This window comes from Engystomops pustulosus, chromosome 4 (assembly GCF_040894005.1).
Source record: "Engystomops pustulosus chromosome 4, aEngPut4.maternal, whole genome shotgun sequence".
Lineage (NCBI taxonomy): Eukaryota > Metazoa > Chordata > Amphibia > Anura > Leptodactylidae > Engystomops > Engystomops pustulosus.
The window spans coordinates 162,398,501-162,426,132 of NC_092414.1; the positions used below are offsets into that span (position 1 = coordinate 162,398,501).

Here is a 27,632-nt window from a genome sequence, read left to right on the forward strand (position 1 = left end):
TCTGAACTTTAATACCAACACAATATGCAAAGTAGAGACTAAGCACCAAACTGTGTGTTGCTTTCTTTTATTGTGACAAAATTGCAAGAGCACTGTATTACTGAGTTGTTTCAGCCATATGGTATTCATTAAACACAATGTGATACAATGTATATTGGGAAAGGTGTTTGGGAGAAGCGCTATCTGTCATACAGGCAGATAAATGGTCTGTGGTAAAAGCCCTGGCTTTGTCTGCAGTAAGCTAAGGGTTAATACAAACATGTGGTAAGCAGGAGTAGCCTGTTAGTCTATGTTGGCCTAGCTAGAATAGACACTTTTGTAATGTCAGTACTGGGCCTGCTTAAAATGGAGTAGGGGTAGGCTGGTAGTGGGATGCCTACTCCATCCGGGCTTCAGTCCTGGGTTTTGGATAGCCCACAGGTGCAGGTCACAGCACCCGTTAGAGCCTAATTTAGTTTCCAGGCCAAAAGCAATAGAGGAGGCTTTACCTGGAGAGCTGAAAGCTGGACTGTGCTCATACAACAAAGTTAACTGAGCGCCTCCTGATATACTGCTGGCCAAGAGCGGGTGCCTGGCAGCCAGGTGCATGCATAGATAAGATTGTGCTATTGTGTTAGACAATACTCAGACAAGTATGATTTGTTTTTTATTTATGCCCATGCTGAAACTGAATTTATGTTATTGGACTGAAGAGTGTGAATAAAACACTGGATATAGACTATAACCTGATTGTGTTCCTGTTTCCTTCACTTTTACTTGGCATCTACCAGAGCGATTCCCCACAATATACTCTGTAGTGCATATCCTGGCGAATGAAGTTGCCACCTGTACACATTATACAACATTGAGGCACATTTACTTACCCCGTCCTGTCTCGATCCCCAAGGTGCTCTGTCTGATGAGGATGAAGTCCGGTGCGATTCCCTAGGATCGTGCCCCCGAAGTCCTTCATGTGTCGCTTCCCCGCTGAGGTCCACCGGAGTCACCTTCTTCTTTCCGGTGTATGTAAGTGCATGTCTTGCGACACAATTGGAATTTTAAATCCCGCACTTAGTCCGAATCAGTCGGGTTGTCCGATGGGAATGCCCCCCTATTTGTGTTGCATGAAAGTCGGCGCCAAAACCCTGTTAAATGCGGCACACACAATTTGCTGCTCAGTCTCCACTTTGCATATCAATATGGGGTTGGATCCATAGGCAGAAAGAACACACTCTTTCTGGGTGTGCAGAATGCACATTACTAACCATAATACCAAAACATTGGAGAGAGTTTGTAAGGATTAACATTGCATTCCATATGCAGAGCACTATAATTATTCTTAAATAAAAAAGAGAACTTTATTCCTAAATAAAAGAGAACTGGGGGTCCAATACACAATTGTTCTTTCACTTTTGGTTAAAGTTTCCTTCCCAATTGTTTATTCATGGACTATTCATTTTAAATCCGAATTGTATTTCTTCTATCATAGCAAATCTTTTCCAATATCATCATTCTACAACAATGCTCCAAATATTTAAAGTGAACCTGTCACCACACTAACCCCCCCCCTTTCATCAAGCAACCCAGCCTCCTGCAGTCAGGTAACACCGCCTCCTGCAGTCAGTTAGCTCTGCCCACTCCATGCATATAGCCCAGCCCTGCCTCCTAGATCTTCAGAATAGCCAGAGAATGACATCACAATTAGGAGGCTGGGATTTCAGATGCATGGAGTGGACAGAGCAGACTGACTGCAGGAGGCAGGGTTCCCTGACTCAAAAAGAGTTTGATGCCTGGTACAGAAGGTTTAAAAGTCTTGAGGATCTACTGATTGGAAAGAAAGCCAAACAGTTTATAAAGTTTAAAATATCAGTGCTCTACTCCATAGCAGGTTCCTATTCGCAGATGACGATGATGCATCTCACCACCTCCTTTTAGGTTTAGGAATAAAGGTCTCCTGGGGTCCCTGTTCCTCTCCCCGTCTCCACTCCCTGGATCATAGAAGTGAGCTCCGTCTCACTACCGTGTCCGAGGCTCACCATCGTCTCTGTGTTATAGAGTATAGGCAGATAGTGTAGAATGCCAGGACAAAGGGTACCCATAATTTATTTTATATACTCACAAGAGAACATTAAAAGCATGTATATCAAAAATCTTTAAAACCAAGAACGCCAAACACCTCGCCCGAAGCCTGAAGAGGCGAAACCTAGGTCGGGTGTTTGCCGTTGTTGATTTTAAAGATTTTTGATTTGCGTGCTTTTAATGTTCTCTTGTGAGTATATAAAATAAATTATGTGTACCCTTTATCCTGGTGTTCTACACTATCTGCCAACTCTCCAACACAGAGATGATGGTGAACCTCGGACATGGGAGTGAGACAGAGCTCACTTCTTCGATCCAGGGAGTGGAGACGGGATGAGGAACAGGGACCCCAGGAGACCTTTATTCCTAGACCTAATAGGAGGTGGTGAGATGCATCATTGTCGTATGTGAATAGGGTTCCCTGACTGTCTGACTGCTTCCTACAAAAGAATAAAATATGTATTTTCAATCATGCTGCAACCTAGAAATATGCTTGAAACACCTGCAGGGGACATACATATTACAGAAGAAGGTACTGTTACTTTAAATAGGAGCCTTTTGAATGGTCAAAGTCTCCCAGCAGAATACGAAGAATGGTCAATGCTTGTAATTTTGTATTTCACGATTATAGACCATGCACAAGTCTAACTCACCACTTCAGCAGATTATATATTACTCTATTATTATGCTATCATTATAAATGGCAGTTCACACTTAGTTTGTAGACCTGAAAAGAACTCAATAAATCAATGATTTTAAATAGAATTGAATCACATTTTAATTAGGAGTTAAATTCTCCATTTCACTATTAGTCAATATTCACTTACAATAGTATGCACTGTATTTTGTTATAACTAGATAGTAAATAGTGTGAAGTATTGTTATATGTGTAATGAAAATGCAGACAGATGGTTGACTATGGATAAAGCTGATCACAGTTCACATCTCTGCACCGAGTAATGGCTTGATGTTTTCATGTCACTAGTGATTTATGGATACTATATATTCCAGGGAAAGCAAAGCCATGGTTTCTGTGATGCCCATGTAATAATTTACTAACCAATGAACTATGGACATTACTTCTTTAACTAACCAAGCCCAGGTCCAGCCCCTCTGAAAGTTTCTGTATAATCCTTTGTGACGCAAAGCATCTCACATCTGCCTAGCCTTGCATGGCATCAGTTCTCCACAGAGATTGAGATTAGAGATGAGCGAGTATACTCGTCCGAGTATACTGCTCGGTCGAGTATTAGCATACTCGGACCGGCTCGTTACTCGGACGAGTATCTCGCCGGCTCGAGTTCGAGCATTAAATTAATAAAAGACACAGAAGAACAGTGTTTACACTGTTCTTCAACACATAACACATGTTTCCAGATGTAATTGTAAGAATACATTAATAAAACACTATTCTTCACTTTACAGGTGTTCGCGCGTGTCTCCCGCTAAGTTCGGAGATGTGCGCCGAACATCAGCAATGTAAAGAATAGTGTTATTTGAATGTGTTCTGCAATGTGCACTTAAATGCTCGTGTTTTCACTGTTTTTATTCTATTCTTCACATTGCTGATGTTAGCGCGTATCTCCAAACTTAGCGGGAGACATGCGCGAACATCTGCAAAGTGAAGAATAGAATAAAAATAGTGCAAACTGTGAAAACAAGAGCATTTAAGTGCAGAACACATTCAAATAACACTATTCTTCACATTGTTGATGTGCGCGCACATCTCCGACATTATCGGAAGACTTGTGCTAACATCTGCAAAGTGAAGAATAGAATAAAAACAGTTAAAACAGTGAAAACAGTGAACACAGGACCATTTAATTGCAGAACACATTGAAAGAACACTATTCTTCACATCCAGATGTTCGGCGCACATCTCCTAACTTAGCGGGAGACACGCGCGAACACCTATAAAGTGAAGAATAGTGTTTTTTTAATGTATTCTTACAATTAAAACATCTGGAAACATGTGGAATGTGTTATTATTTACTGTTCTTTTAATGTGTTGTGTTAGTGAAAAAATGCTCGGGTCTCCCATTGACTTTAATGGGGCTCGTTATTCGGTACGAGCACTCGAGCATCGGGAAAAGTTCGTACCGAATAACGAGCACCCGAGCATTTTAGTGCTCGCTCATCTCTAATTGAGATCTTTTACCATACTTCTGTTTTGATGTGATTTCTTTGAGCTAACTTAGTGGATTTTATTAACAATTAGAGAACCTGAGGTTGTGTAAACAAGGGCAGAACTTGACAGCAGGAGATAGTAAATCCTAATATACTGTATTTCCAGGAACAATTAAACTAGAAGAGTATTAATTGTATTTAATATTTATTAACGCGTATCTCAATATACTTTATTTCCAAAAATAGTGAGAAACAGGCTGAGTATGCACTGTATGTTGCTACAATTCAAAGGACATCTACCACCAGGATGAAAGACTGTATGCAAATGAGCTTCAGTGGCTCCAGGCACCATCAGTGTAAATGGAGCCTGGAGCCGCTCAGGCTCATTTGCATACAGTCTTTCATCCTGATGGTAGCTACTCTTTACGATAAACCCCAATATAATATATTTCCATGAACAATTAAAAACGGCTAGACGCTATAATTTGGTTAGGATAGTGCAGTGATTTTCAACCTGTGTGCCGCGGCACACTAGTGTGCCGCGACACATGGTTGAGTGTGCCGTGGGGAGACCCTGTGAAGCTGCGTTCAGCGGCGATACGCGTGGGGTACTATCTGGACTCCCTTGGGACCTTCCGCTCACACTGGTAACTTTGTTTTCCAGTCTTGTATGCAGCAGTTTACATTCCAGGATCATTTTTTCGATTGGGATTTATACTTGCTTTATTTCATGTATTATTATCTGTTGTTGGTTACATCTGCTGCCACTGGAACACATCAGTGACTAAGACATTTAAGTGTTTGGCCCAGGGGGTCCTTTGGCAGGTTGCCAGCCACTATCGCATGACTGCACCTGCTACGTTTTTGACCACGGAAGCAGTTGTTATGCCTGTTCCGTGTTTTAATTGATTTTATTGTGTTTGTCCATATGATTTTCCTGTGTCTATATTTATAAAATAAAGGATGTACTATTTTTCAGCTACTTGACACATGTTTTTGTTCTTTGGTTCTCATGTGCTATTTTTCATGTGTGTAGCACCATTTGATATGGTTCCCTTATTTTTGGGATTGATTCCGTTCTGTTTAAAAAGCGGGGAGACCCTGTGTAGCGCTGCTGCCGGGCCCCCGTGTTTTGGCCCCCATACCTACCTCCAAGCCCCGCGTCAGTGATCCGCCCATCTTCTGTAGCTCCTGCACCACGCGGCCCATGTCACGTGACTGACGCAACCTGACGTCAGGTCGCGTAAGTCACGTGACATGGGCCGCACGGTGCAGGAGCCACAGAAGATGGGCGGATCGCCTTAGGAGAGAAGTTACGTGGAAGAAGACTTCAAGGGTAAGTATATAATGTTATTATAGGAAGGAAGCTAGGGTCTTTTTTTTTATTAGTAAAGGGAGGCTGGGGTTTTTTATTAGTTAAGGGGGGCCTCTAGGGCCTTTTAATTAGTAAATGGAGGCCTCTAGGGCCTTTTTATTAGTAAAGGGATGCCTCTAGGGCCTTTTAATTAGTAAAGGGGGGCCTCTAGGGCCTTTTAATTAGTAAAGGGAGGCCTTTAGGGCCTTTTAATTAGTAAACGGAGGCCTCTATGGCCTTTTAATTAGTAAAGGGGGGCCTCTAGGGCCTTTTAATTAGTAAAGGGGGGCCTCTAGGGCCTTTTAATCAGTAAAGGGGGCCTCTAGGGCCTTTAAATCAGTAAAGGGGGGCCTCTAGGGCCTTTTAATTAGTAAAGGGTGGCCTCTAGGGCCTTTTAATTAGTAAAGGGAGGCCGCTAGGGGCTCTTAATTAGTAAAGGGAGGCCGCTAGGGGCTCTTGATTAGTAAAGGGAGGCCGCTAGGGCCTTTTAATTAATAAAGGGGGGCCTCTAGGGCCTTTTAATTAATAAAGGGGGGCCTCTAGGGCCTTTTAATTAGTAAAGGGGGGCCTCTAGGGCCTTTTAATTAGTAAAGGGAGGCCGCTAGGGGCTCTTAATTAGTAAAGGGAGGCCGCTAGGGGCTCTTGATAAGTAAAGGGAGGCCGCTAGGGCCTTTTAATTAATAAAGGGGGGCCTCTAGGGCCCTTTAATTAGTAAAGGGGGGCCTCTAGGGCAGTGATGGCAAACCTTTTAGTGACCGAGTGCCCAAACTACAACCAAGACCCGCTTATTTATCGCAAAGTGCCAACACAGAAATTTAATTTGTTATTTATACTCCCTTCTCTGTCACAGCTTTCATTGATACCAGCACCTGAGGACACCAATAAAGCAGAAAATAGTCCCAGGTAGAGCTGTCACTTTAAAATACCTCTCCACAGCAAGTCCCGGGCTGTCTGGGACTGCAGGAATATACCTGGAGTCATCTCTGGTGATGGCCTGAGTGCCCACAGAAAGGGCTCTGAGTGCCACCTCTGGCACCAGTGCCATAGGTTAGCCATCACTGCTCTAGGGCCTTTTAATTAGTAAAGGGGGGCCTCTAGGGCCTTTTAATTAGTAAATGGGGTCCTCTAGGGCCTTTTAATTAGTAAAGGGAGGCCGCTAGGGGCTCTTGATTAGTAAACGGAGGCCTCTAGGGTCTTTTAATTAGTAAAGGGGGGCCTCTAGGGCCTTTTAATTAGTAAAGCGGGGCCTCTAGGGCCTTTTAATCAGTAAAGGGGGGCCTCTAGGGACTTTTAATTAGTAAAGGGGGGCCTCTAGGGCATTTTAATTGGTAAAGGGGGGCCTCTAGGGCCTTTTAATCAGTAAAGGGGGGCCTCTAGGGACTTTTAATTAGTAAAGGGGGGCCTCTAGGGCCTTTTAATTAGTAAAGGGGGGCCTCTAGGGCCTTTTAATTAGTAAAGGGAGGCCACTACGGGCTCTTAATTAGTAAAGGGAGGCCGCTAGGGGCTCTTGATTAGTAAAGGGGGGCCTCTAGGGCCTTTTAATTAGTAAAGGGGGGCCTCTAGGGCATTTTAATTGGTAAAGGGGGGCCTCTAGGGCCTTTTAATTAGTAAAGGGGGGCCTCTAGGGCCTTTTAATTAGTAAAGGGGGGCCTCTAGGGCCTTTTAATTAGTAAAGGGGGGCCTCTAGGGCCTTTTAATTAGTAAATGGGGGCCTCTAGGGCCTTTTAATTAGTAAAAGGGGGCCTCTAGGGCCTTTTAATTAGTAAAGGTAGGCCGCTAGGGGCTCTTAATTAGTAAAGGGAGGCCGCTAGGGGCTCTTAATTAGTAAAGGGAGGCTGCTAGGGGCTCTTAATTAGTAAAGGGAGGCCGCTAGGGGCTCTTGATTAGTAAACAGAGGCCTCTAGGGTCTTTTAATTAGTAAAGGGGGGCCTCTAGGGCCTTTTAATTAGTAAAGGTGGGCCTCTAGGGCCTTTTAATTAGTAAAGGGAGGCCGCTAGGGGCTCTTGATTAGTAAAGGGAGGCCGCTAGGGTCTTTTAATTAGTAAAGGGAGGCCACTAGGGCCTTTTAATTAGTAAAGGGAGGCCGCTAGGGGCTTTTAATTAGTAAAGGGAGGCCGCTAGGGGCTTTTAATTAGTAAAGGGAGGCCGCTAGGGTCTTTTAATTAGTAAAGGGAGGCCTCTAGGGGCTCTTGATTAGTAAACGGAGGCCTCTAGGGTCTTTTAATTAGTAAAGGGGGGCCTCTAGGGCCTTTTAATTAGTAAAGGTGGGCCGCTAGGGGCTCTTAATTAGTAAAGGGAGGCCGCTAGGGGCTCTTGATTAGTAAAGGGAGGCCGCTAGGGTCTTTTAATTAGTAAAGGGAGGCCGCTAGGGCCTTTTAATTAGTAAAGGGAGGCCGCTAGGGGCTTTTAATTAGTAAAGGGAGGCCGCTAGGGTCTTTTAATTAGTAAAGGGAGGCCGCTAGGGTCTTTTAATTAGTAAAGGGAGGCCGCTAGGGTCTTTTAATTAGTAAAGGGAGGCCGCTAGGGGCTTTTAATTAGTAAAGGGAGGCCGCTAGGGTCTTTTAATTAGTAAAGGGAGGCCGCTAGGGTCTTTTAATTAGTAAAGGGAGGCCGCTAGGGTCTTTTAATTAGCAAAGGGAGGCCGCTAGGGGCTTTTGATTAGTAAGGGAGGCCGCTAGAGGTTTTTATTAGTAAAGGGAGGCCTTTTATGACTGTTTTAGTGTCATTTTGTGCTATTTTGGTTGGTGGTGTGCCCCAGGATTTTCTAAGTATAAAAAGTGTACCGCGGCTCAAAAAAGGTTGAAAATCACTGGGATAGTGTATCCCAATATACTGTAGTTGTATAAATAAATAGTGTGCTAACTACGAAGACCGTGACACCCCCCCCCCCCCCCCCCAAAAAAATGTTGTTGAAACCTGCAAAAGCTAGTAAAGTGCCACATTACAATAATGCACCAGCGCACAGGAAACACAACCCAACATAAGACAGGCGGGTATACAGAGTACAATAATCACAGCCATCAGTAAAGTAAAAGTAAAGTAAACCATGAAACAGAGGCACATTTAAGCTTATATTGTTATACAGTTGACACATGAATGTAAAACGTACTACAAAAAACTACTGCACTGTTATATATAGGCATTTGTAATTTTACATACTATTAAATGTACACATGTACAGTAATGCTGCATTGTGGGAGCAGCAGTTTTCCTCTGGAACCTAAATGACTGGCATTGAGCATGGCCTAGCACTAGCCATGTCACATTTATATTGGACCAGGTGAACAGGCCTCTTTCACACCGCACGGCAGGGCCGGCAAGGTGATGCAAGAAGAGGTGGAGGCTGCAATAATATGGAAGGTTTCCCCTGGGGCACTCCCATTATTGGTGTGGGGTCTGGATCCCCGGGCAGCCAGGGATCACAGTTCAGAGACAGAGTAATGTATATCATAGTCATGGTCTCTTTATTACTAAACTCAAACACTGCAATGGTAACAGGCTGGTAGTAGGTCCTTTTGTCCATGTCTGAGGTAACTGTTTGGATGCAGTCTGCTGTTGTACAGTGTAGGCAAACTCTGTAGAAAGTCAGTGCTGCAGGCCTGATGGAGCAGAAGCCCTCTCTTGGGAGATGGCAAACTGCTAATGTCATGTCCAATTCTCTCAGACAGCTCCAGACTCCATGCTTCGACTACCATGAATTACAGGCTGCGTGGTTCACCTATTATAGGGGTAGACAGGTTTTATTTAAAGGAGGAAGCCATTTCTTCTCCAGTGTCTGATGTTAAGGTGGAGTTCTCCAAACACTGTCCAATTTTGTATTCTCCTAATTTTACAGAGATCCCTGGATGGCAAGAGGCTATTGGAAGCTCAATTTGTCTCTCCTGAAAGAAGCAGACAATCCTTTGAGAACTTTCTTCATAGCCAGGTACCATTGCTGGGCCTTTGTAGCAGTAAGTCAGAGTGGTGGGAGATGTTCAAGAAAAGGGTGGCAAGAGACTTCTGCCAGCTCTCAAATCTCAGCCCCCTACAGATCCTTATACTCTACCTCTTGGGCAGGAAGGATCTAGATTGAGATGTGATGTCCGCTTTCCTGGCTGAAACCATCCCCGACCCAGGAGTAGATCACTCTCTTGATGTTTTGAAAGAGATGATCAGGGAAGAGGAAGTCAGCCTGGCGACTGAAGGGCTAACCCTCAAGAAATCGCCAGGTCTGGATGGCTTATCATCCCAGTTATCGGCTGGTGCAGTTTGCACCCCGGCTGCTTTCGTGGACCCAGCACTACTATGTTCCAGGCCACAGTACAGTTTCTTTGATCACTCCGGCACAGAGGATTTCTTTAAAACTTCCAATCTTTATTTGTCCAAAAATCGAGAAATGTATAAAAATAGTTACAAACATCCATTAACACATCACCAAGTACAAATCGTGTGGAAATAGCGGAGCCTATGCGTTTCAGGTGTGTACTACACCCTTAGTCATGGCACAGTACATTTAGTGCTGTACTATGTGTCTGTGAGCAGTGGAGCAGGGCAGAGTGAGGGTTGATCGTGGCCCGTTTGTGAGGTCGGATGGACCAGGTGGCACTGGAAGCCACTCTGAGCATATGTTGATGATATGATAGTTTTGTGTCCTCACGAGGAGAGGTACAATGGGTGATGTGGGAGGTTGACCGCTACTCAGAGGCTGCTGTGTCCAAGATCAACTGCAAAGTGTGAGTCTCTGGCTCTGGCTGGGAGGTAGAGGTCCAGGCTTTGACCTCGGCATCAAAGTGGGCCAGGGGGATTACCCCATGTAAAATCGAGACTGTAGGCTTAAGATCACCGCTCAGAAGGTGAACCGGCGGAAGGGTTGGTCTTTGACCCTAAGTGAAAGGTTTAACCTGATCAAAACTTACCTTTTCCCATTGCTGATATATCTGGAAACTGTGTGCATCTTGCCAGAACCTCTCTGGACTTGGGTCTACAGTCTGTTATTCCAGCTGTGGAGAATAGGCTGAACCTAATCAAGAGAAAGATTACTTACCGCTTCAGGAAACAAGCAAGGTTGTGTATGGTCAACCCTGTGGTATTCCTAGTAAATACCTTCCTTAAGATCAATGTTGCAAACCTCTGGAAGAGAGGGCTCCTCTGTGGGTATACTCCTGTAGGGAATGGTTTCAACCTTTCTTCCAGGAATGGGAGACAAGAGGGCAAGTGAAGGATCTCCAAACACCGCATGGGCATCTTCTGGCTTACAATACACCAGGTTCTGAAGGTCGATCTGGGGTCTGGAAATGTGGATGATTAGGACCATGTTGAAGAAACTCCTTAACAAGAGAGTTATGTTGACCCATTTCAAGAAGCCTTTGGCCCTCAGAGTGTTCAATTTTGCTTTGCATTATGTTTTCTTTGTTATGTTGTAAATATTGTAGATAGTGTGGTTTGGGGATATAGTTTTAGCCTGGGATGATGGTGGTAGGATTGATTTCTGAACTCCTCTTGGACACTGGTCTGGACTACGCAATGAAAATTTTTGATGTTTAACCAGTGTTTGAGAGGAGGGTGTGGGGTTACATGCCCAATTGGGTCAGATTTATCAAGCTGGCTAAAAGTAAGAATGTTCTTTTTTTAAAATCAGATCTTTTTTATTGAAACATCTCCATCACCTTTTTCCATTTACAACAATGAAGACAAATCCCAAAAACCAATCCCCCCTACCACCTCCCTAGCCCCAACCCCGATACAATTCCGTAAGAGTCCGGGTGTGATGGGGCAGCGATGTATGGTGCTTCGCTCACCGGTAATGCCAGAGCTCCCTCATCGGGTGTCCGATCTCATCCCTGGTCAGGCCACTCCCTAGTAAGAATGTCCTTAGTTGCCCATGGCAATCGATTACAGCTCAGCTTTAATTTTACCAGTGCTCATGAATATTTTAAAGGGGAGCTCTAATTGGTTGTCATGGGCAACTAAGAACATTCTTACTTTTAGACAGCTTGATAAATCGGCCACATTGTGTATTCTGCGTTTATTTATTTTAAAAAAAATGGGTATGGGATGTGTTATTTGTGTGGGGAGGATTGTTATTAGAGTGTGCTGTGTATATTTATGTTATTTTATGGGTGTGAACTATTTTCAGTTGTTGATGGGTTTGGTATATGCTGTGATAATTGGTTTGGTGGGGTTTGTGGCATGTGGTCTAGCCCCGATGCTACTGCAACCCATGTCTCGGGTTCAAGGGTCTCATAGGGTGCGTACACCGGGTCTGTAAAATTTAAATGGCCAGTGTGCCGCTGATTGGCCCTGGCAGGCTGCTGCCCTGATGAATAGCCTGCCTTTTCCTGTGCCCCCTGCCCAGATCTTTGTGCCTCATTGCCAGTGAAAAAGCGTCTATGAAGTTCTGAGAATTAACCGTTGTGACCTCCTGCTACACTCCTGACTATGATTCTCTGCCGCCTGCCTTGACCTTCTGCTAAGTCCCCGACTATGATCTTGTGCAGCCTGTAATGACCTTCTGCCTCAACCCAACCCTGATTCTGCCTGCCGATTCTGTATACTTGAACAACTGGTCACGGCTAATCTCACCATATTCCTGTCATATTAAAGATGTTCTGTTTGCATGAAACATGCCATCTTTGTTGAGTGACCTCATCATCCTGGCCACTCGGATCGACAGCCGGTTCTCAGAGCACCTGTAGTGGCATCTTGTACAAGTACAGATCAGAACACGTTGACTGCCCTGTCTGGCTCCAGTCTTCTAAAGACCACCACAGCCATCCTCATTGTCTGTTGCAGAGGAGGACATGCAGTTGGATAGCTCGCCTGACACCACAAGAGCACTCCAGACGTCGAAAGGCGTATCTGTGTCTCTACTGTGCCAGCCCGGAGCATTTTCTCGAAACCTGTCCACAGCGTTTGGGAAATTCACACACCTAGGGTTCCTGGGAGAACCGTCCCTGAGTGAGAACAAAGCTTCTCCACGTCTGAATATCCATTTTACTTAGCTCTGGGACAAGTAGCCTGTTTCAAGCTTCCGCTTTCCTGGATTCTGGCTCTGTAGGAAACTTCTTGGATGCTGTCCTAATCTCCCAGCATCGTCTTCCTGTGGTCAGTCTTGAGAAGCCATTGGTCATCTTGTCCGTCAGTAGGCAGATTCTCTGCAATCCTGCCGGTACTGCACCAAGCCTCTGTGCCTGCAAATTGACACATTACAAAAGGAGAGACTTTCGTTCTTTATGTTACCTCGGTCTACGTCTTCCATTCTGATGGGTTTCTCGTGGTAGCAATGTCACGATCTTATGCTCAACTGGCAGACTGGGGAGGTTCTTCCTGGGGACCAGAATGCCAGTCATGCTGTTTGGTAGTTCTTCATCCCATATCCACCACGGCTTCTCCAGAGTCCTCCAAGCCTCTGGTTGGTTTCCCTACTTCATACATGAACTCTGCGGATGTCTTTTTGGAGAAACAAGTGGAGATTCTGCCACCACACCATCCCTACGACTGCCCTATAGAACTGTTGCTGGGTACATCTTCCCCACGGGGTCGAGTGTACCCACTTTACCCAAAACCAAGGCTATTTCAGTCTATGTGAAGGAGAATCTGCAGAAGGGGTTCATACGCAAGTCCTCTTCCCCTGCCAATGCTGGGTTCTTCTTCGTGGCCAAGAAGTATGGTTCTCTCCGTCCATGCATAGACTATCGCGGACTTAACAAAATAACTGTGCCACTGCCTCTGATCACCAAACCCTTGACCGCCTTTGTGGAGCCAAGTTCTTCACCAAATTGGACCTACATTGGGCGGATAATCTCATCGGCAACCGTGAATGTGATGAATGGAAGACTGCCTTCAATACTCGTGATGGCCGTTTCGAGTATCTCCTCATGCCATTTAGACTCTGTAATGCACCAGCCGCATTCCAGGAGTTCGCCAACATTTTCAGAGACTTGCTATACAACTGTGTTGTGGTCTACTTAGACAATATCCTGGTGTTCTCTGTGGACCTCGAGTCCCATCAGGCTCAGGTGAGACTAGAACACAGGCACATAAGAGACAATCGCCTTTATGCCAAACTCGAAAAGTGCCTATTCCACAGGTATATCATCTCTGACCCTGGACTCTAGATCGATCCTCCAAAATTATCTCTGGTACTACAGTGGCCTCACCCAGTGGGACTTCGTCCATCCAGAGATTTCTGGGTTTCGCTAATTACAACCGGCAGTTCATACCCCATTTTTCCTCCCTCGTGTCTCCCATTGAGGCGCTGACCAAGAAAAATGCCAATCCTAAGCTCCGGCCTCCAGCGGCTGAACTACTTCTCCTCCACATGCCTTCATGGAGGCTGCTGTAATTTCATGTTATCAAATACAACTGAGCAAATGTAACAGGACCTTAGATGACATCACCCTGGTCACATGACATGATGTGGCCCATGATGTAACAGAACTCTCTTTTAATGTTCTATATAGCATCATGTTCAGTAGCACTGAGACCTGTCAATCAGGGAAAAGAAGGCAGGGCAATGCAAGTAACCATGAATATTCAGGACTTCATTGGACTCAAGTAGTGACATTGGACTCACATTATCACAACATTGCAGCCATGGAACCATTTACGAATAAGGGCAATTCCTTTAAACTTTCGTTTTTTAATAAAGTATTTATTTTGGAAAAATTACTTTGCATGACAGGTCCTATTTAAGTTGGTTGAGCATGCTACATAGAGAAATGAAGATAAACTGATGCTAGTTATAATACGAAGAACAAATGAAAGGGCATGTTAATATGTTAATATTCTATTTGAGAATTAGACTTTGGAGGCTGAATTGTGTAGATTGACATATGTCAAAAAATATAATGATGACTGCTATTTGCTATGAAATACAAGGGATGCTGTATTATTGCCAATGACACTGTTGGACTTTAAAGTTTTCCATGGATGTAAAAGTAAACTTCCAGTTTCTAAGTTTTTCAAGTTTCTAACTAAGTTTCATACTATGGTTCAAAGTTTGACATATAATCCCTTAACATATAAATCTGCAGGGATTACAAAGCATCAGATATAGTAGCTGCAGGAGCCCTGTTCTGCTAATATTCACTTCAATATGGCTGGACGCACAGAATGCTGTCATACTAAAGTCTTTGGAAAGATACACTTTGTACAACTCGTTTGTATGGAAATATAAAAGAAAGAAGCAAAGAGAACATTTTACAAAACATTTCAGTTGTTTATTGGCCATTTACTTATCAACGGCCCTTTAAAGTGATAAGTCATATATCATTTATCAGTTTTACTTATTGAAATATTTACTGCAGCTAAAAGGTAAGAAATCTGCTCTCCTTGTAAATGGATTATTACATGACTATGCTAGACACACACAAATTTATTCATTAGATACACAGCAGCTGTTTTATTATATTACCATTCCTTGTTTTATAATTTGTTTTTATTGACTATTCTATTTAATATTTCATATAATTCTTCCATTTATAGGCCTTGTACATTGTTGTTTATAAGTTTACACTAGTTAAAGTGGAAAAGGGTGTTTCACCTTACGGATTATTCATAATATTTAAAGAGATACTTTAATTCCATGATGCTACACATTCAATAAACGGGTTGCATACATTACTTTATGAATAGAACACATAGAAGTACAAAAGGTAGGAATCCACATTGAACCTAAAAAAATGGGAGGGCTCACAATGTATATGAGATGGTAGATGGCAATGCTTTAGTAGAAAGTTCCACCTTATGGTGCAGGCACGGGAGATAGTAGGATAGTGAAACAGATGGTCAGGAGATTATGTGTGGGACGATGGGCAGCCACTGAAAAGACTGGCGGAGAGGAAAGGCAGAAAAGTGAGGACAGATAGGTTTAGTTGGGTATCAGAGTTAAGGATAAATTGGAGGGGTGTTAGTTAGCTGGGAGTCCACAGAGAAGAAAGTTGTAGTAGTTCAAGCAGGTGATGATGAGGGCATGGGGCAGCAATTTTGTAGATTCCAGATTGAGGAAGGATCTAATGCAGGAGATAATCTTGAGGTGGAGAATGCAGCTTTTAGTAAAAAACCTTGATGTGAGGGCTAAAGGGATATGCCCATTTCAGCAAATTAATAGTATTGTTTGTATGATGAGTTATACAATTTTCAAATATACTTTCTATATAAATTTCTCACAGATTTCTAGATCTCTGTTTGCGGTCATTCTATTGGAAGCTTCTGTGTTTACTTGCAGTGGACACAAATCTGACCATGGTCACACAGGTGCTCAGGTACACAGACAGTAATCAGAGATGTGTCATATAACGAGCCGTGCACCTGTGTGACCATGGTCAGATTTCTGTCCACTGAAAATAAACATAGAAGCTTTCTATAGAATGGCTGCGGGCATAGATCTAGAAAACTATGAGAAATTTATACAGAAAGTATATTAGAAAATTACATAACTTTTCATCATACAAACAATACCATTAATTTGCTGAAATGGGAATATCCCTTTTAGTGATAAAGCAGAGACAAAGATGACTCCAACGCAGTGGACGTTTGTGAATGGGAAGAACATGCTATAAATCTCTGAGGAATTTTTAAAATCTGGAATCAACATCCATGTGCAGAAAACAAAGTTCACCTAAATTACTGCCCCAACACGCATAGTGGCCACTTGTAGCACCTCAAAAGGTGGCTGAGTTTACCTCCGAATATAAGTGCCGCTCCCTGATCTTACACTCTAATATATATAAATATCTACTTTTTAGTGGCATCCACATAACTTATTCCTGTATACCCACAAAGTCACTCCTTCACTGATTTGCAATGTAAATCAGATAAAAAGGGTTTCCCTTCTGTGTTAAGGACCTTCAGTGTCAGTATGTATTTTCCCTCATTACAAATTCTACCATCAGGCAAGTTCAAACTATCATCAGGATTTCCATCCATTTATAGATGATGAACAGAAATAAGCTGAACATAACTGAAGGCAGAAGAGGACATTTATCGTTAGGCAGACTCTATAAGTAGAAACCCTTTTTTAAAAAAAAAAAAATTCCATAATAGTTGCAACATAATTAACCCTTTGCCCCTGCTGCCTGTTTTGGCCTGCAGCCTGTTTGGCCTTAAACTTTCAGCAAATAAATGATATTGTATGTTTAAAGAAACATTATTTAATTTTCCAATATACTTTCTGTATTAATTCCTCACGGTTTTCTAGGCTTACTGTCCTGCTGTAGAAGGCTTCTGTGTTTACTTCCAGTGGATAGAAATCTGTCCATGGTCTTGTGATGGGCATACAGGTGCATAAGCATATGAGAGTAATACAATCTGTGCAGTACTAACTGCTTGTGCACCTGAATATCCATCACAAGAGAATGGACAGACTTATATCCAGTGAAAGTAAACGTAGAAGCCTTCCATATCAGAACAGCAAGCAGAGATCTAGAAAACCATGAGGAATTGATACAGAAAGTACATTGGAAAATTGGATAACTTTTCAATACACAGAACATATCAAATATTTGCTGAAAGTGGACAACCCCTTTAAAGACCAGGCCTTATTTTTCAATTTGTACATGTGTCACTATAAGTGGTTATAACTTCAAAACACTTTTTTTTTCAGGGGATAATGAGATGTTTTCTTGTACCACATCGTACTTTCAATTTGTTTCAAAATTTAATAATATCTTTTGCTTTTAGTTAGGAATAAAAAACTGAAATTTGGCAAAAACTTGGCTGTGGGTGTATGGAGTGGGATCATGGACTGTGCCACCTCCATACAAGGTGCATATTTGCAGCAAAGACACCCTGGTAACACCCAGCCATCTGCAGCTTTGCCAGTGGCAGTAAAAAGACAGCCATCTTGGCTCTGATCATCACTCCCTGTGATGTCACCGCCGTCACCTAAGGCTGTATAGCTTCTGATCATTCTTTACAATGAACCAGTGGCACATTGTAATATATGATCAGTAAAATCCCCACATACCGCTATACTACCCTTTCCCTAAAACTGATATAAAAGTTGTATTGTATTGTGTTATAAAAAACTGTAAATTTCATAAAGATGTTAGGTATTGCCTTGTCCCAAAATGTCCAATCCATCAAGGTATATTAACAGTTATAACCCCATAACACAATATAGCGCATACATACAGTCCTCAAAATAATAGCAATGAAACCATCATCTCAACTTGCAAAAATGACACCTCACACAGCTCTGTACACAAAATAGAATGTTTTAATTTTTTTGAATCTATCTATATAAATTTGGTTTCCCCATGTCATTTGGGGTGCACAGTGAAAACCGTAAAAATCAAGAGCACAAGAAAATGGCGCAAATGCATTTAACCAATTTCACTGCATTTGGAATTTTTTTCCAGCTTCCCAGTACACGGCACAGAATATTAAATACAGTTAATATGAAGTGCAATTTTTACACAGAAAAAAAACCTTCAGACAGCTCTTTACAAGGAAAAATAAAAAAAAAGTATAGATTTTTGAAATGCAAAAACCAAATTAGGGCGTGGTCGTTAAATTCTCTGCTTTTCAGGCAGTTAGTCTTTCCACCCAAATAACGTCATAACTAATATTTCCCTAATGTGTACTTTATGTTGGCATGGGTTTTTAGGCATCCTCTTGTTTTTTGAAGGTACTGTGAGGTTTAGAATTTGGGTGTGATTTTTCAAGTATTTATAAAAATAGCCACATCTTTTATTTATAGGGACCTGCACAGCTTTCAAGTGGACCTAAATAATAGCAAAACTCCTTAAAGGAAACCTACCACTTCGGATAGGGCTTATAAGCAGCACAAGCGTTTTAACACTTTATTAATGTTTATATCGGAAGTAGCTTTCCCGCACCAAGGTCCGCGCTCTGCGCACCATGCGCGCTTACACTTCTTATTCAGGCGCACGCACGGTTGCGCGCATGGTGCGCCGAGAACGGAACTCGGTGCAGGGAAGCTAGTTCCGAGATAAACATTAATGATGTGATTAAATGCTTTAAAACAGTTTAAACACATAAGGAAGATAAGCGCCGGCACCAGCTCACCCTGAGCTGGTGCACGGCATGTCCTGCTTATGAGACCTATCCCAAGTGGTAGGTTTCCTTTAAGTTACTGCATTATAGAAACAACACCTCTCAATGTGTGAAAAAACATTTTTAAGAAGTTTGTTAACTGTTTAGATGTTTCACAGAGATTAAACACAATCGAGGTTTGATATAGAAATTGCAATTTTTATGGAAAATACATTAAAGGAGTATTCCCACAAAGACAAGATTCTTAAATACACTTAGGATAACAAAATAACACATTCTCTAATTCAATGTTTTTTACAAAAATTCAGCATATAAATTTCGGTTCTGACCGTGAATCTTCTGACTTAGGGTCTGGGAAGCCATATTGTTCTTCTGTCTGATGCTGCACTGAGCGGAGCTGCTCTCTGCTTTTTGCCTCCAGCCCCCACCCTTGCATTCCAGGACAAGCTCACATAAAGACTTCCTTGCAGTGCATGAAGAGAGTAGAGCTACAAGCTACAGACAGATATTCTCTTTATTCAGGGGAGGGAGGCATATCAGATCTGACAGTGTGTGTGTAGCTGAGATCTCATCATCTCATCTCTGATCTGTCTCATGTCTCTTTCTATGTGTCAGAAGCTATATGAAAGTGTATATAAATCCTGTACCCTGATGATCTAACCACATTTTCAGCACTCTACATCTCACAACACAGAGGGATCCTGAAGTGCCTGCTTAGAGAGTCCCCGTCCACACACTGAAATCTTACTCTGACCATCACTGTGAATTATATGAGCTAAAACTGCAATAAAACTGAGTAAAATTGTAAAGTAAGGGGTTGAAATGATCTTTATCACTAGGAGATTGAAACTTGAGAATTTTCTTTCATGGGGAAATCCCTTTAAACCACTTGGAGCTCCAGTATTGTAGCCAAAGCTACTTACTGGTCAGACGGACCGTACCTAGGGTGACGTCACCGGTACCTCTGTTAGTCAGATCCAGCGAAGCACCTTATCCTATTTGGCTTGGAAACGCTATCCTAAGTGGAATATACTTCACGAAAAGATTATTGCTCTACATAAGATTTACGGGACCTACGGGACTAAACCTCATCAACGGAAGGAACGAAACTTCCCATACAGTCTAAATTTTATAGCCAGCGCAGGTATCTTTGATTTTTATTTTTTGGTTGACAAAGCGGTTTATTTTGGGTGCACGTTACATTTTTTGATCACTTTTTAGAACATTTTTAGTGAATGGTATAGATGGAAAAAAAAATTTTTAAGATTTTTTTACCGCGTTTATCACGCATTTCCAATAATGATTCTGTTTTATAGTACAGATTTTGACGGACATGGTGTTACCAAATATGTGGGTATTTTTCTTTTATTTGTGTTTATATTTTAGAAGGTGTTTCTATGGTAATATGCAATTTTAGGGGCTTAAAATGTTTTAAACTTCTTGTTTTACTTTACTTTATACACACTTGGAGGGAGATTCAGCATTGGATTTGCCTTTTTTGATGTATAAAATTTGCAAAAAAGGTGCATAAAGGGTTTTTGCAACTTTTCATTGCTCAAAAGTCGCACAAGACTCCCGCCACTTGAATATACTTGCATAATGAATTAATGAGGTTGTCCGAGAATTATGAAAATAAACTAAAGGTGGCTGGAGGGGGCTGCTTAAAAAAATAAAGATCTACTTACCTTCCGGCTCCCTTGGGTGTCCCGCGCTGCTGTCGCTCCGGTCCGGGCGCCATGTAAACAAACAAGGCCACCAGGGGCAGCACTAGACTCAGCTTCCCGGCAGGACCCAACAACCTTCCGGCCCACATTCACAATGACAGGCAGGCATGGCCGGCCACGGCTGGCCGGAAGCCGAGTCCTGCACTGCTCCGGCGGCCATGTTTGTTTACATGTCGCCCGGAGCGACAGCAGCTCAGGACACCGGAGGGTGCCAGAAGGTAAGAAGATCTTTATTTTTTTAAGCAGCCCCCTCCGGCCACCTTTTCATAACTCTCTGACAACTCCTTTAACTACTGCTAGTGCAACGCTGCACAAAGTCCGATCCATGACTTGCGCCTTTTTTAAAAAGTCACAAAGTCATTCCAACCCCTACTGGTGTATGTGCTGTGACTTTGCGCCTCTTTGAAAGAAAAATGCCAGACACAAATAAAGCATAAAAACATTTATTAAAGAGCCAAAGCCACTTTTATGAATCAGACAGAGAACTGTCCCAAGTAGCCTATCTAATGATAAATCTCTCTCTTGGACTTGAACCAGTGATGCTCTGATCACTGGTTCAAGTTGAAGACACTGCACTGCAATGCCAATGTATTACAGCAGGTAACACTACTGGTTCTAGTGTCCGCTGTTTTTAGAAGTTGGACATAAATGTATGTCTAATTGCCAAAAGGAAATGGCAAATTGAACGTAATTTATGTCTATTTGTGTGAAGAGGATAGTAGATGGCAACACATACACCAGGAGAAGAGTAGAGGGACTATGCAATTGGTTTTTTAAAAAATTACAACTTTACACAGCATTGCACTAGAAGTGATTTTATGTATAGGCCATTATTTTTGAGTTGCAAGAAAAAGCCAGAGCCATTTTTGTTGCCACTTTGTGTTGCCAAAAAGTCAAGTAAATCCTTTGATAAATGTTTCCCATAGTGTCACTTAAAGGGTGATGTTAACATAATAAAGATCCTTTTGACCACTTACTTTACTATTTTACTGATGTTTTATCGCTGTTTAAGCTCCTATCACTCTATAGGCTGCTCAGTCCAAAATCCCAGAATCTCTTAACAGATACATTATGATCCATCTAGTTCTGTGTGGTGACAATGTGGTTAGATTATCAGGGTACAGGTGTTTATACACTTTCATCTGGCTTCTGACTTTGTACTAACACACTGACACATAGAAAGAGAAGTTACAGATAAGAGATGCACGAAATGCATGACAGACAGAGACTGACAGACTTTTTCAGCACTGCTACATCTCACAGACATGTGCCTTCTTGTAGTTTATAGTTTGCAGCTGGTCTATAACCTATTTATAAAAACCCTTTATGCACCTGGAAATCTGTGTATCTCTCTATCTAAAATTAACCGATTGTAAAAAAACAAACACTTTGGGGGACATTAATCACAGTGGGGCATATTTACTAATAAAAAACTGAAACTTTACTAAAAGTGCTCTTTCTATGTATAATACTGGGTGTGACACATTCATTAAGAACGTGTGCTAGAAATCATGAATCTGATGCTTCCTCCATCTGGCCCGACAGAGTTCACCAACTTTTTTGTGGTGCACCTTTAACATAGAATGTGCCAAATCCAACAGAATTGCGTTGCAAAGCCCTTACTAATTGTGCCCCAGTGTGTTTAAGGGTTGTCTATTTTTGCGCCTGGTTTGTTCCTTTTCTTGGCTTGTAATTTATGTAAGTTGTGTCCTGCTTTGTTAAATGTGTTAAATGTGAATTGTCGCACGTCATTTGCGCCTAAATTGGCAAACTGCACATAATGCACACTGCACTGTTCCTAGTAAATGTGCCCACTATGTTTGATATTTAGAAAGAGTTTGTGTATTGATATGCAGCTGATTATGCGGCGTATTACGTGATGCTGAATTGTGTGAACCTGATCATATACCAGAGCAATAGGTACATTTTCATAAAAAGCAATAGACTTCTGTGTGTTTCTGCTGCATTGTGCATCTTACACTAATATCATTCACAATGTTCCTTTCAGTTCCTTATAATGGTCAAATGGAACTTTACCAACGTGGACAAGTTCATCCTTCTGGGGATAACCAGCAGACCCGACTTACAGATCTTGTTGTTTATTATATTTCTGACATGTTACATTATTACTTTAGTTGGTAATATAATAATAATTTGGCTTAGTAGCGTACACCCTCGACTCAGTACTCCAATGTACTTCTTTCTGAGAAATCTCTCCTCTTTGGACATTTGCTTTACATCAAGTGTTGTTCCTAAAATGCTCATCAATTACTTATCAGTGGATAAATCTATTTCTTTTAATGCTTGTTTTACCCAGTTGTTTATCCATCTTGCTTTGGGAGGGACAGAGTGCATTTTGTTACTATCGATGGCCTATGACCGCTATGTGGCTATATGCAGCCCCTTACACTACATTAATATTATGCATCCCATCTTCTGCTTTAAATTGGCTGCTGCATCATGGATTATAGGCTTAATGGACTCTATAATACACACAGTATTTGCATTACAATTACCTTACTGTAATAGAAATGTGGTGAACCATTTTCTCTGTGAAGTGCCCACAGTAGTAGAGTTGGCGTGTGCAGATGCGTCTCTTAATAAGACTGTTTTGTTCATTCTTGCCATGATTGTAGCCGTTGCTCCATTTTTCTGCATTCTTATTACATATGTCAACATTGTTTTTAGCATAATGAAAATTCGTACAACTAAAGGACGGATTAAAGCCTTTTCTACTTGCGGCTCACATGTTATTGTGGTCACATTATTTTATGGCACCATTTTCTTTATGTATTTGAGACCTGGGACTGTTAATGTTAATAATCAAGACAAAATGGCCACCTTGTTCTACAGTGTTATAACCCCAGTGTTCAATCCTATAATTTACAGCTTAAGAAACAAGGATGTGAAAGTAGCATTTAAAGAAAGTACAAGAAAGTTGCGCTGCCTGTAACTTGATTTTATAATATCTGTCAAGTTGCGATAATAACCAAAGCAAAAAACTATGCATATATCAGAACAATCCAATCATAATAATAATAATAAAGAAGAAGAATATAGTATTTTGGTCTTAATTAATAATTATCAATTTAGAAATTTAACAAAATTATATTTTGGCAACCCAACTGTAAAAGTTAGAACCCTAAAACCCCTAAAAAAGCAGGAGTAGGTGAAATGGTAATTAGAACTACGAAACTATGGAGTGTAAAGAATATGATGCAGTAGAGTCCTGTATGCAGACTCATATTGGCCCACGGGTGAATCCACTGTATTGACCTATAGCTGAGTGGGTCCTCCACGTCTGCATGGCATAGTATACCTACTGCGTACTTCATTTCAACCCTTATATAAATTTGGATCTTGACATTTAGATATACTAGGAGGGAGGGAAACCGGGTACTGCACCAATAGAGTAATATTGGTTAGTTGGATAAAATGGAACAAATGCTTCTCACCTTCATTGATTGTGCAAGTTGGCACAGCTAGACAAAGCGTTTATTCAGTAAAACCTTGTTGGCTGCTGTGTCTTAAATAATATGTTTTTAAAGACCAAATAAAAATCTTCTAGTATCTATTGTCTATTCCTTAATGTGTACTGGAAGAGTAATATGATTGCATGACTACTATGTTGCCACTAAATACTCAACCATGACAAAATACATTTGTAGAAGAAGTGTAATTGACAAACCTTCAATTGGATGTCTAATTGATCAATTAATACATAAATAAATGTAGTTCCTTGTCATATTGTTCGTAACATAACAATTTTTACATGAGTGTTGCAATTCTGTTTCAAGAGCGGGGAGGTATCGTATCACTTTAGCTACAGAAGTTGTAGCTACCCAAAAAGGAGGGCTGGCGTTTATTCTGCTTTGAAACAGATGGCAAACACTGTATGGCGATTTTATGAGCTTTAATACCACTCCCAACATATGTCGTTTGTGTGCTCTGCTTCTTGATAAATTTAAGTAAGATGGAATAGAGGGTTTTAACAATACGATGAATAATTAACAGGACACTTTTGAAATCCCAATAAATAGATACTGTAACGATTTTGGATATCTAAAAAAATTAGGTATCAAATTGGATATAAGTTAAGGGGAATTTCATGGGATGGGAATACATAGAGAAATGTGTAAAGAGACGGAACTTGTCAATGTAATCTTTATGTTGAATGAAGGGGTGTGCTAGAAATATTAGTTGGATAAAACCTGTTTTAAATGCCCTGAGTGGTATTCTATCAGTGTTGATTGAGTCTGCAATGGAGAGACTGTGTCACGTCTGCTTTCTCCTCAATCCGTGCTGGCAAGATTAGGAGACATTGGGGCTTATTTACTAAGTGTCCGAACTTTTGTCAGATTTTAGAAATTTTCGGGATTTGCGTCGCTGTGACAGTTTTTTTGAAGAGGATTGTGTTCCACGTGATCGGATTTGGGCGCATCGGTAACGGCTTTCATGCAACAGAAATTGGGGGGGTGGGCCGGCGGACGATCCGACTAATTCGGACTGAGAGCGGGATTAATATTCAAATTGGGTCACAACCATTGCACTTAGATGTACCAGGAAGAAGATGGTAAACTCCTGCAGACCTGAGCAGGGAAGCGACAGATGCAGGAAATCAGGAGCACAATTTTTGTGAATCGCATTGGACAATGCACTTCGGGTGAACTCTGTCGGCCGGGTAAGTAAATGTGCCCCATTGAGTTTTGTCTCATTCTGTAGTCTGTACTAGGCTCAAGTGGCTGACTTGATATGATGTTTGCCACAACCCTCCCTTTGCACTCTGCTCCTGTCTTGCAAGAGTTAACACTGTGGGCCTGTGATTGCTTGCTACTTCCACCTGCGGCAGGGCCTAGTTTTTCTATAAGTATCAAGCTATGCCTTCATTCCTTGCTGGTCAAACTGCGATCTTGCTTACTATCTCTATTATCTTATGCTCTAGCCTTATTGTGTTTTTTCTGTCTGTCTTGTTACATGCTCACACCTTACCCAGGGAGGGAACGTTGACCAGTTATTGGCCTCCATTTAGGGGGACCCAATCAGTAGGTAGGGACAGATTGGGGTCTCAGTGCCAGGGCTTTCTGTCCTTGTTTTGTGTCCTGCCATTACATTGTGTGGTTTTTCCAACGTACTGCAAACTACAACAACAATCTTTAAGATAATTTACAAAATTTGATTGCCATTTTAGAGAGGATTTGATAAAGAATTTCTCTCCAGTAACATGTGAAATAAATTCCATGCAGTATTTTATGGCTAAACAGCAAAAACACTTTGGAGTATTGCATTTATGATTCCCTTTATTTGGTTCTCTAGTTAAATTCTGTTTTCTCTTAATTTCTTAAGATGTATTTTTGGCGTTCTACTAAAGATGCAGAACAGATTTTTTAGAAATTCCTTTTTTAGTTGTGAATCAGCTTGAAGAATATGCCATCGTTTTTGTAAATGGTCAGAATTTCTTTGCTATCATTGTTAAAATTTGTGATGAAGTTTAATGAATATTTGTCTTCATTTTGGGTGCTGCTAGTTTTTATTCTAGCTTTGAGGCTTTCTTTCTGACTTTGATTGCTGGCTTTTTTGTATGCATTTTCTACAAGTTGTTTTGGAAACCCTTTCTGTATCCAGTTTTATACTCATTTTTATAGATATCCAAAGTCATTTCGATATCTATTTATTGGGCTTTTTAAAGTGTTGTGTTAATCATACATGTTATTGTTAAAACACTCTATTTCATCTTACTTAAATTTATCATACGGCAGAGCACACAAACGAGATACATTGGGAGTGGGATCCAAGCTCATAAAATTACCGTACAGTGTTTCAAAGTGGAATAAACGCCAACCTTATCATTTTCGATAGCTACAACCTCCGTAACTAAAATGATATGATACCTCTCTGCTGGATGGCAACACTCATGTAAAAAAAAAATTTGTTATGTACAATATAACAAGGAGCTACACACATTTATGTATAGACCCGTTTCTTGCAAGGGGGGTAGGCTGCATTGTGCTTGGGCTACCTAAGTACAAAGGAAGGCTGCATTATACTGGGGCTACCTATAGACTTGGGGGGGTTTCAGTGTGCTGGGGCTATGTATATATTGGAGGGGCTGTAGTGTCCTGGCTCGTTATATACTGGGGGGCCATGAGCTGGATAACTATATACTAAGGGAGTGTGAAGTGATGGGGAATTGGTCCTGGTCCTTTCTTTACGAAGCTTGGTTCTAGTACTGTATTTATAAATTGAATTCCTTGCATATATGTACTAAGTTTGGTTCTGGTGAAGTATATATGTTTATTGCTGTTATAAAAATCCATGACAGACACAATATTATAATTTGAAAGACACTTTATATTTTAATTAAAGGGGGCACTGCATATGTTAGAATAAATTTGGGGTGAGCAACGTATAAGCCAACTTAATGGGAAAGTGCGGAATTCACTATGATCCATACATAAATGAATGGATTATGGATCCATACAGCAAATTACCTAGAAACTGCCCTGTTAATGTATTAATTGATCAATTAGACATCAAATAGTAAGTTTGTCAATGATGTTTCTTCTGTAAATGTATGTTGTCACGTTTAAGTATTTATGAATGAAAAACAGTAACAAAATAGTAGTCACGTCAATCTTATTAGTCTTTGGTGGACGGTAAGGAATGGACACTAGAAACCAGAAGATTTACAATTTAATCTTTATTTTATTTTGTTTTCATTAATGAATGAAATATATGTAAAAAATTGTGATTGTTATTGGTTATAACATATTATTTAAATAAAGAAGATTTTTTTATATAAAAAAAGAACCGTATTAGCCTTATTTTGTGCAGTACTTTGAGGAAGATAGAAATGACAAACACATGAGAAACCTCATGGAGGAGAACTCCGAGACGCAGCAGCCGATGAGGTTTTACTGAATAAACGCTGAGTCTTGTTGTGTTGTGCTGTCCCGCACAACCAATTAAGGCGAGAAGCATTCCTTCTAACATTTATCCGGTTAACCAACAATATTACACCGTGCCCTGCCTGCTTTTCCTCTTCCCTAGGATATCTACATGTCAAGATACAAATTTATATAATGGTTGAAAATGCTTGATGCTGAATATTTGTATGAAGTACAGTAGGTGTGCTATGTCATGCAGACGGGGAGGACCCACTTAGCTATAGGGCCCTCCAGTGGATTCACCTGTGGTTTAGACCAGATGAAATGTCATAGCATCTTCATTAAAGGGGTTGTCCACGTTAAGCAAACTACAGCAAATTATTAATTTTGATTGTATAGGCAATATTCTTATGATATCAATTCCTCAATGTTTATTAGATCTCAGTGTGCTGTCTTCCTATAAGAAGCTTCTATGTTTACTTCCTG

At 41.2% G+C, this 27,632-nt stretch overlaps 1 protein-coding gene across 1 annotated transcript; it reads left to right on the forward strand.

Moving 5' to 3' along the window:
* The first annotated feature begins 12,856 nt into the window (after window positions 1–12,856).
* Window positions 12,857–23,215, forward strand: LOC140128504 (olfactory receptor 2G3-like). Its single transcript, XM_072150202.1, has 3 exons — window positions 12,857–13,385; window positions 13,490–13,536; window positions 22,271–23,215. The coding sequence occupies exons 1-3, from the start codon at window positions 12,857–12,859 to the stop codon at window positions 23,213–23,215; spliced, it is 1,521 nt and encodes a 506-aa protein (XP_072006303.1).
* The last annotated feature ends 4,417 nt before the right edge of the window (window positions 23,216–27,632 follow it).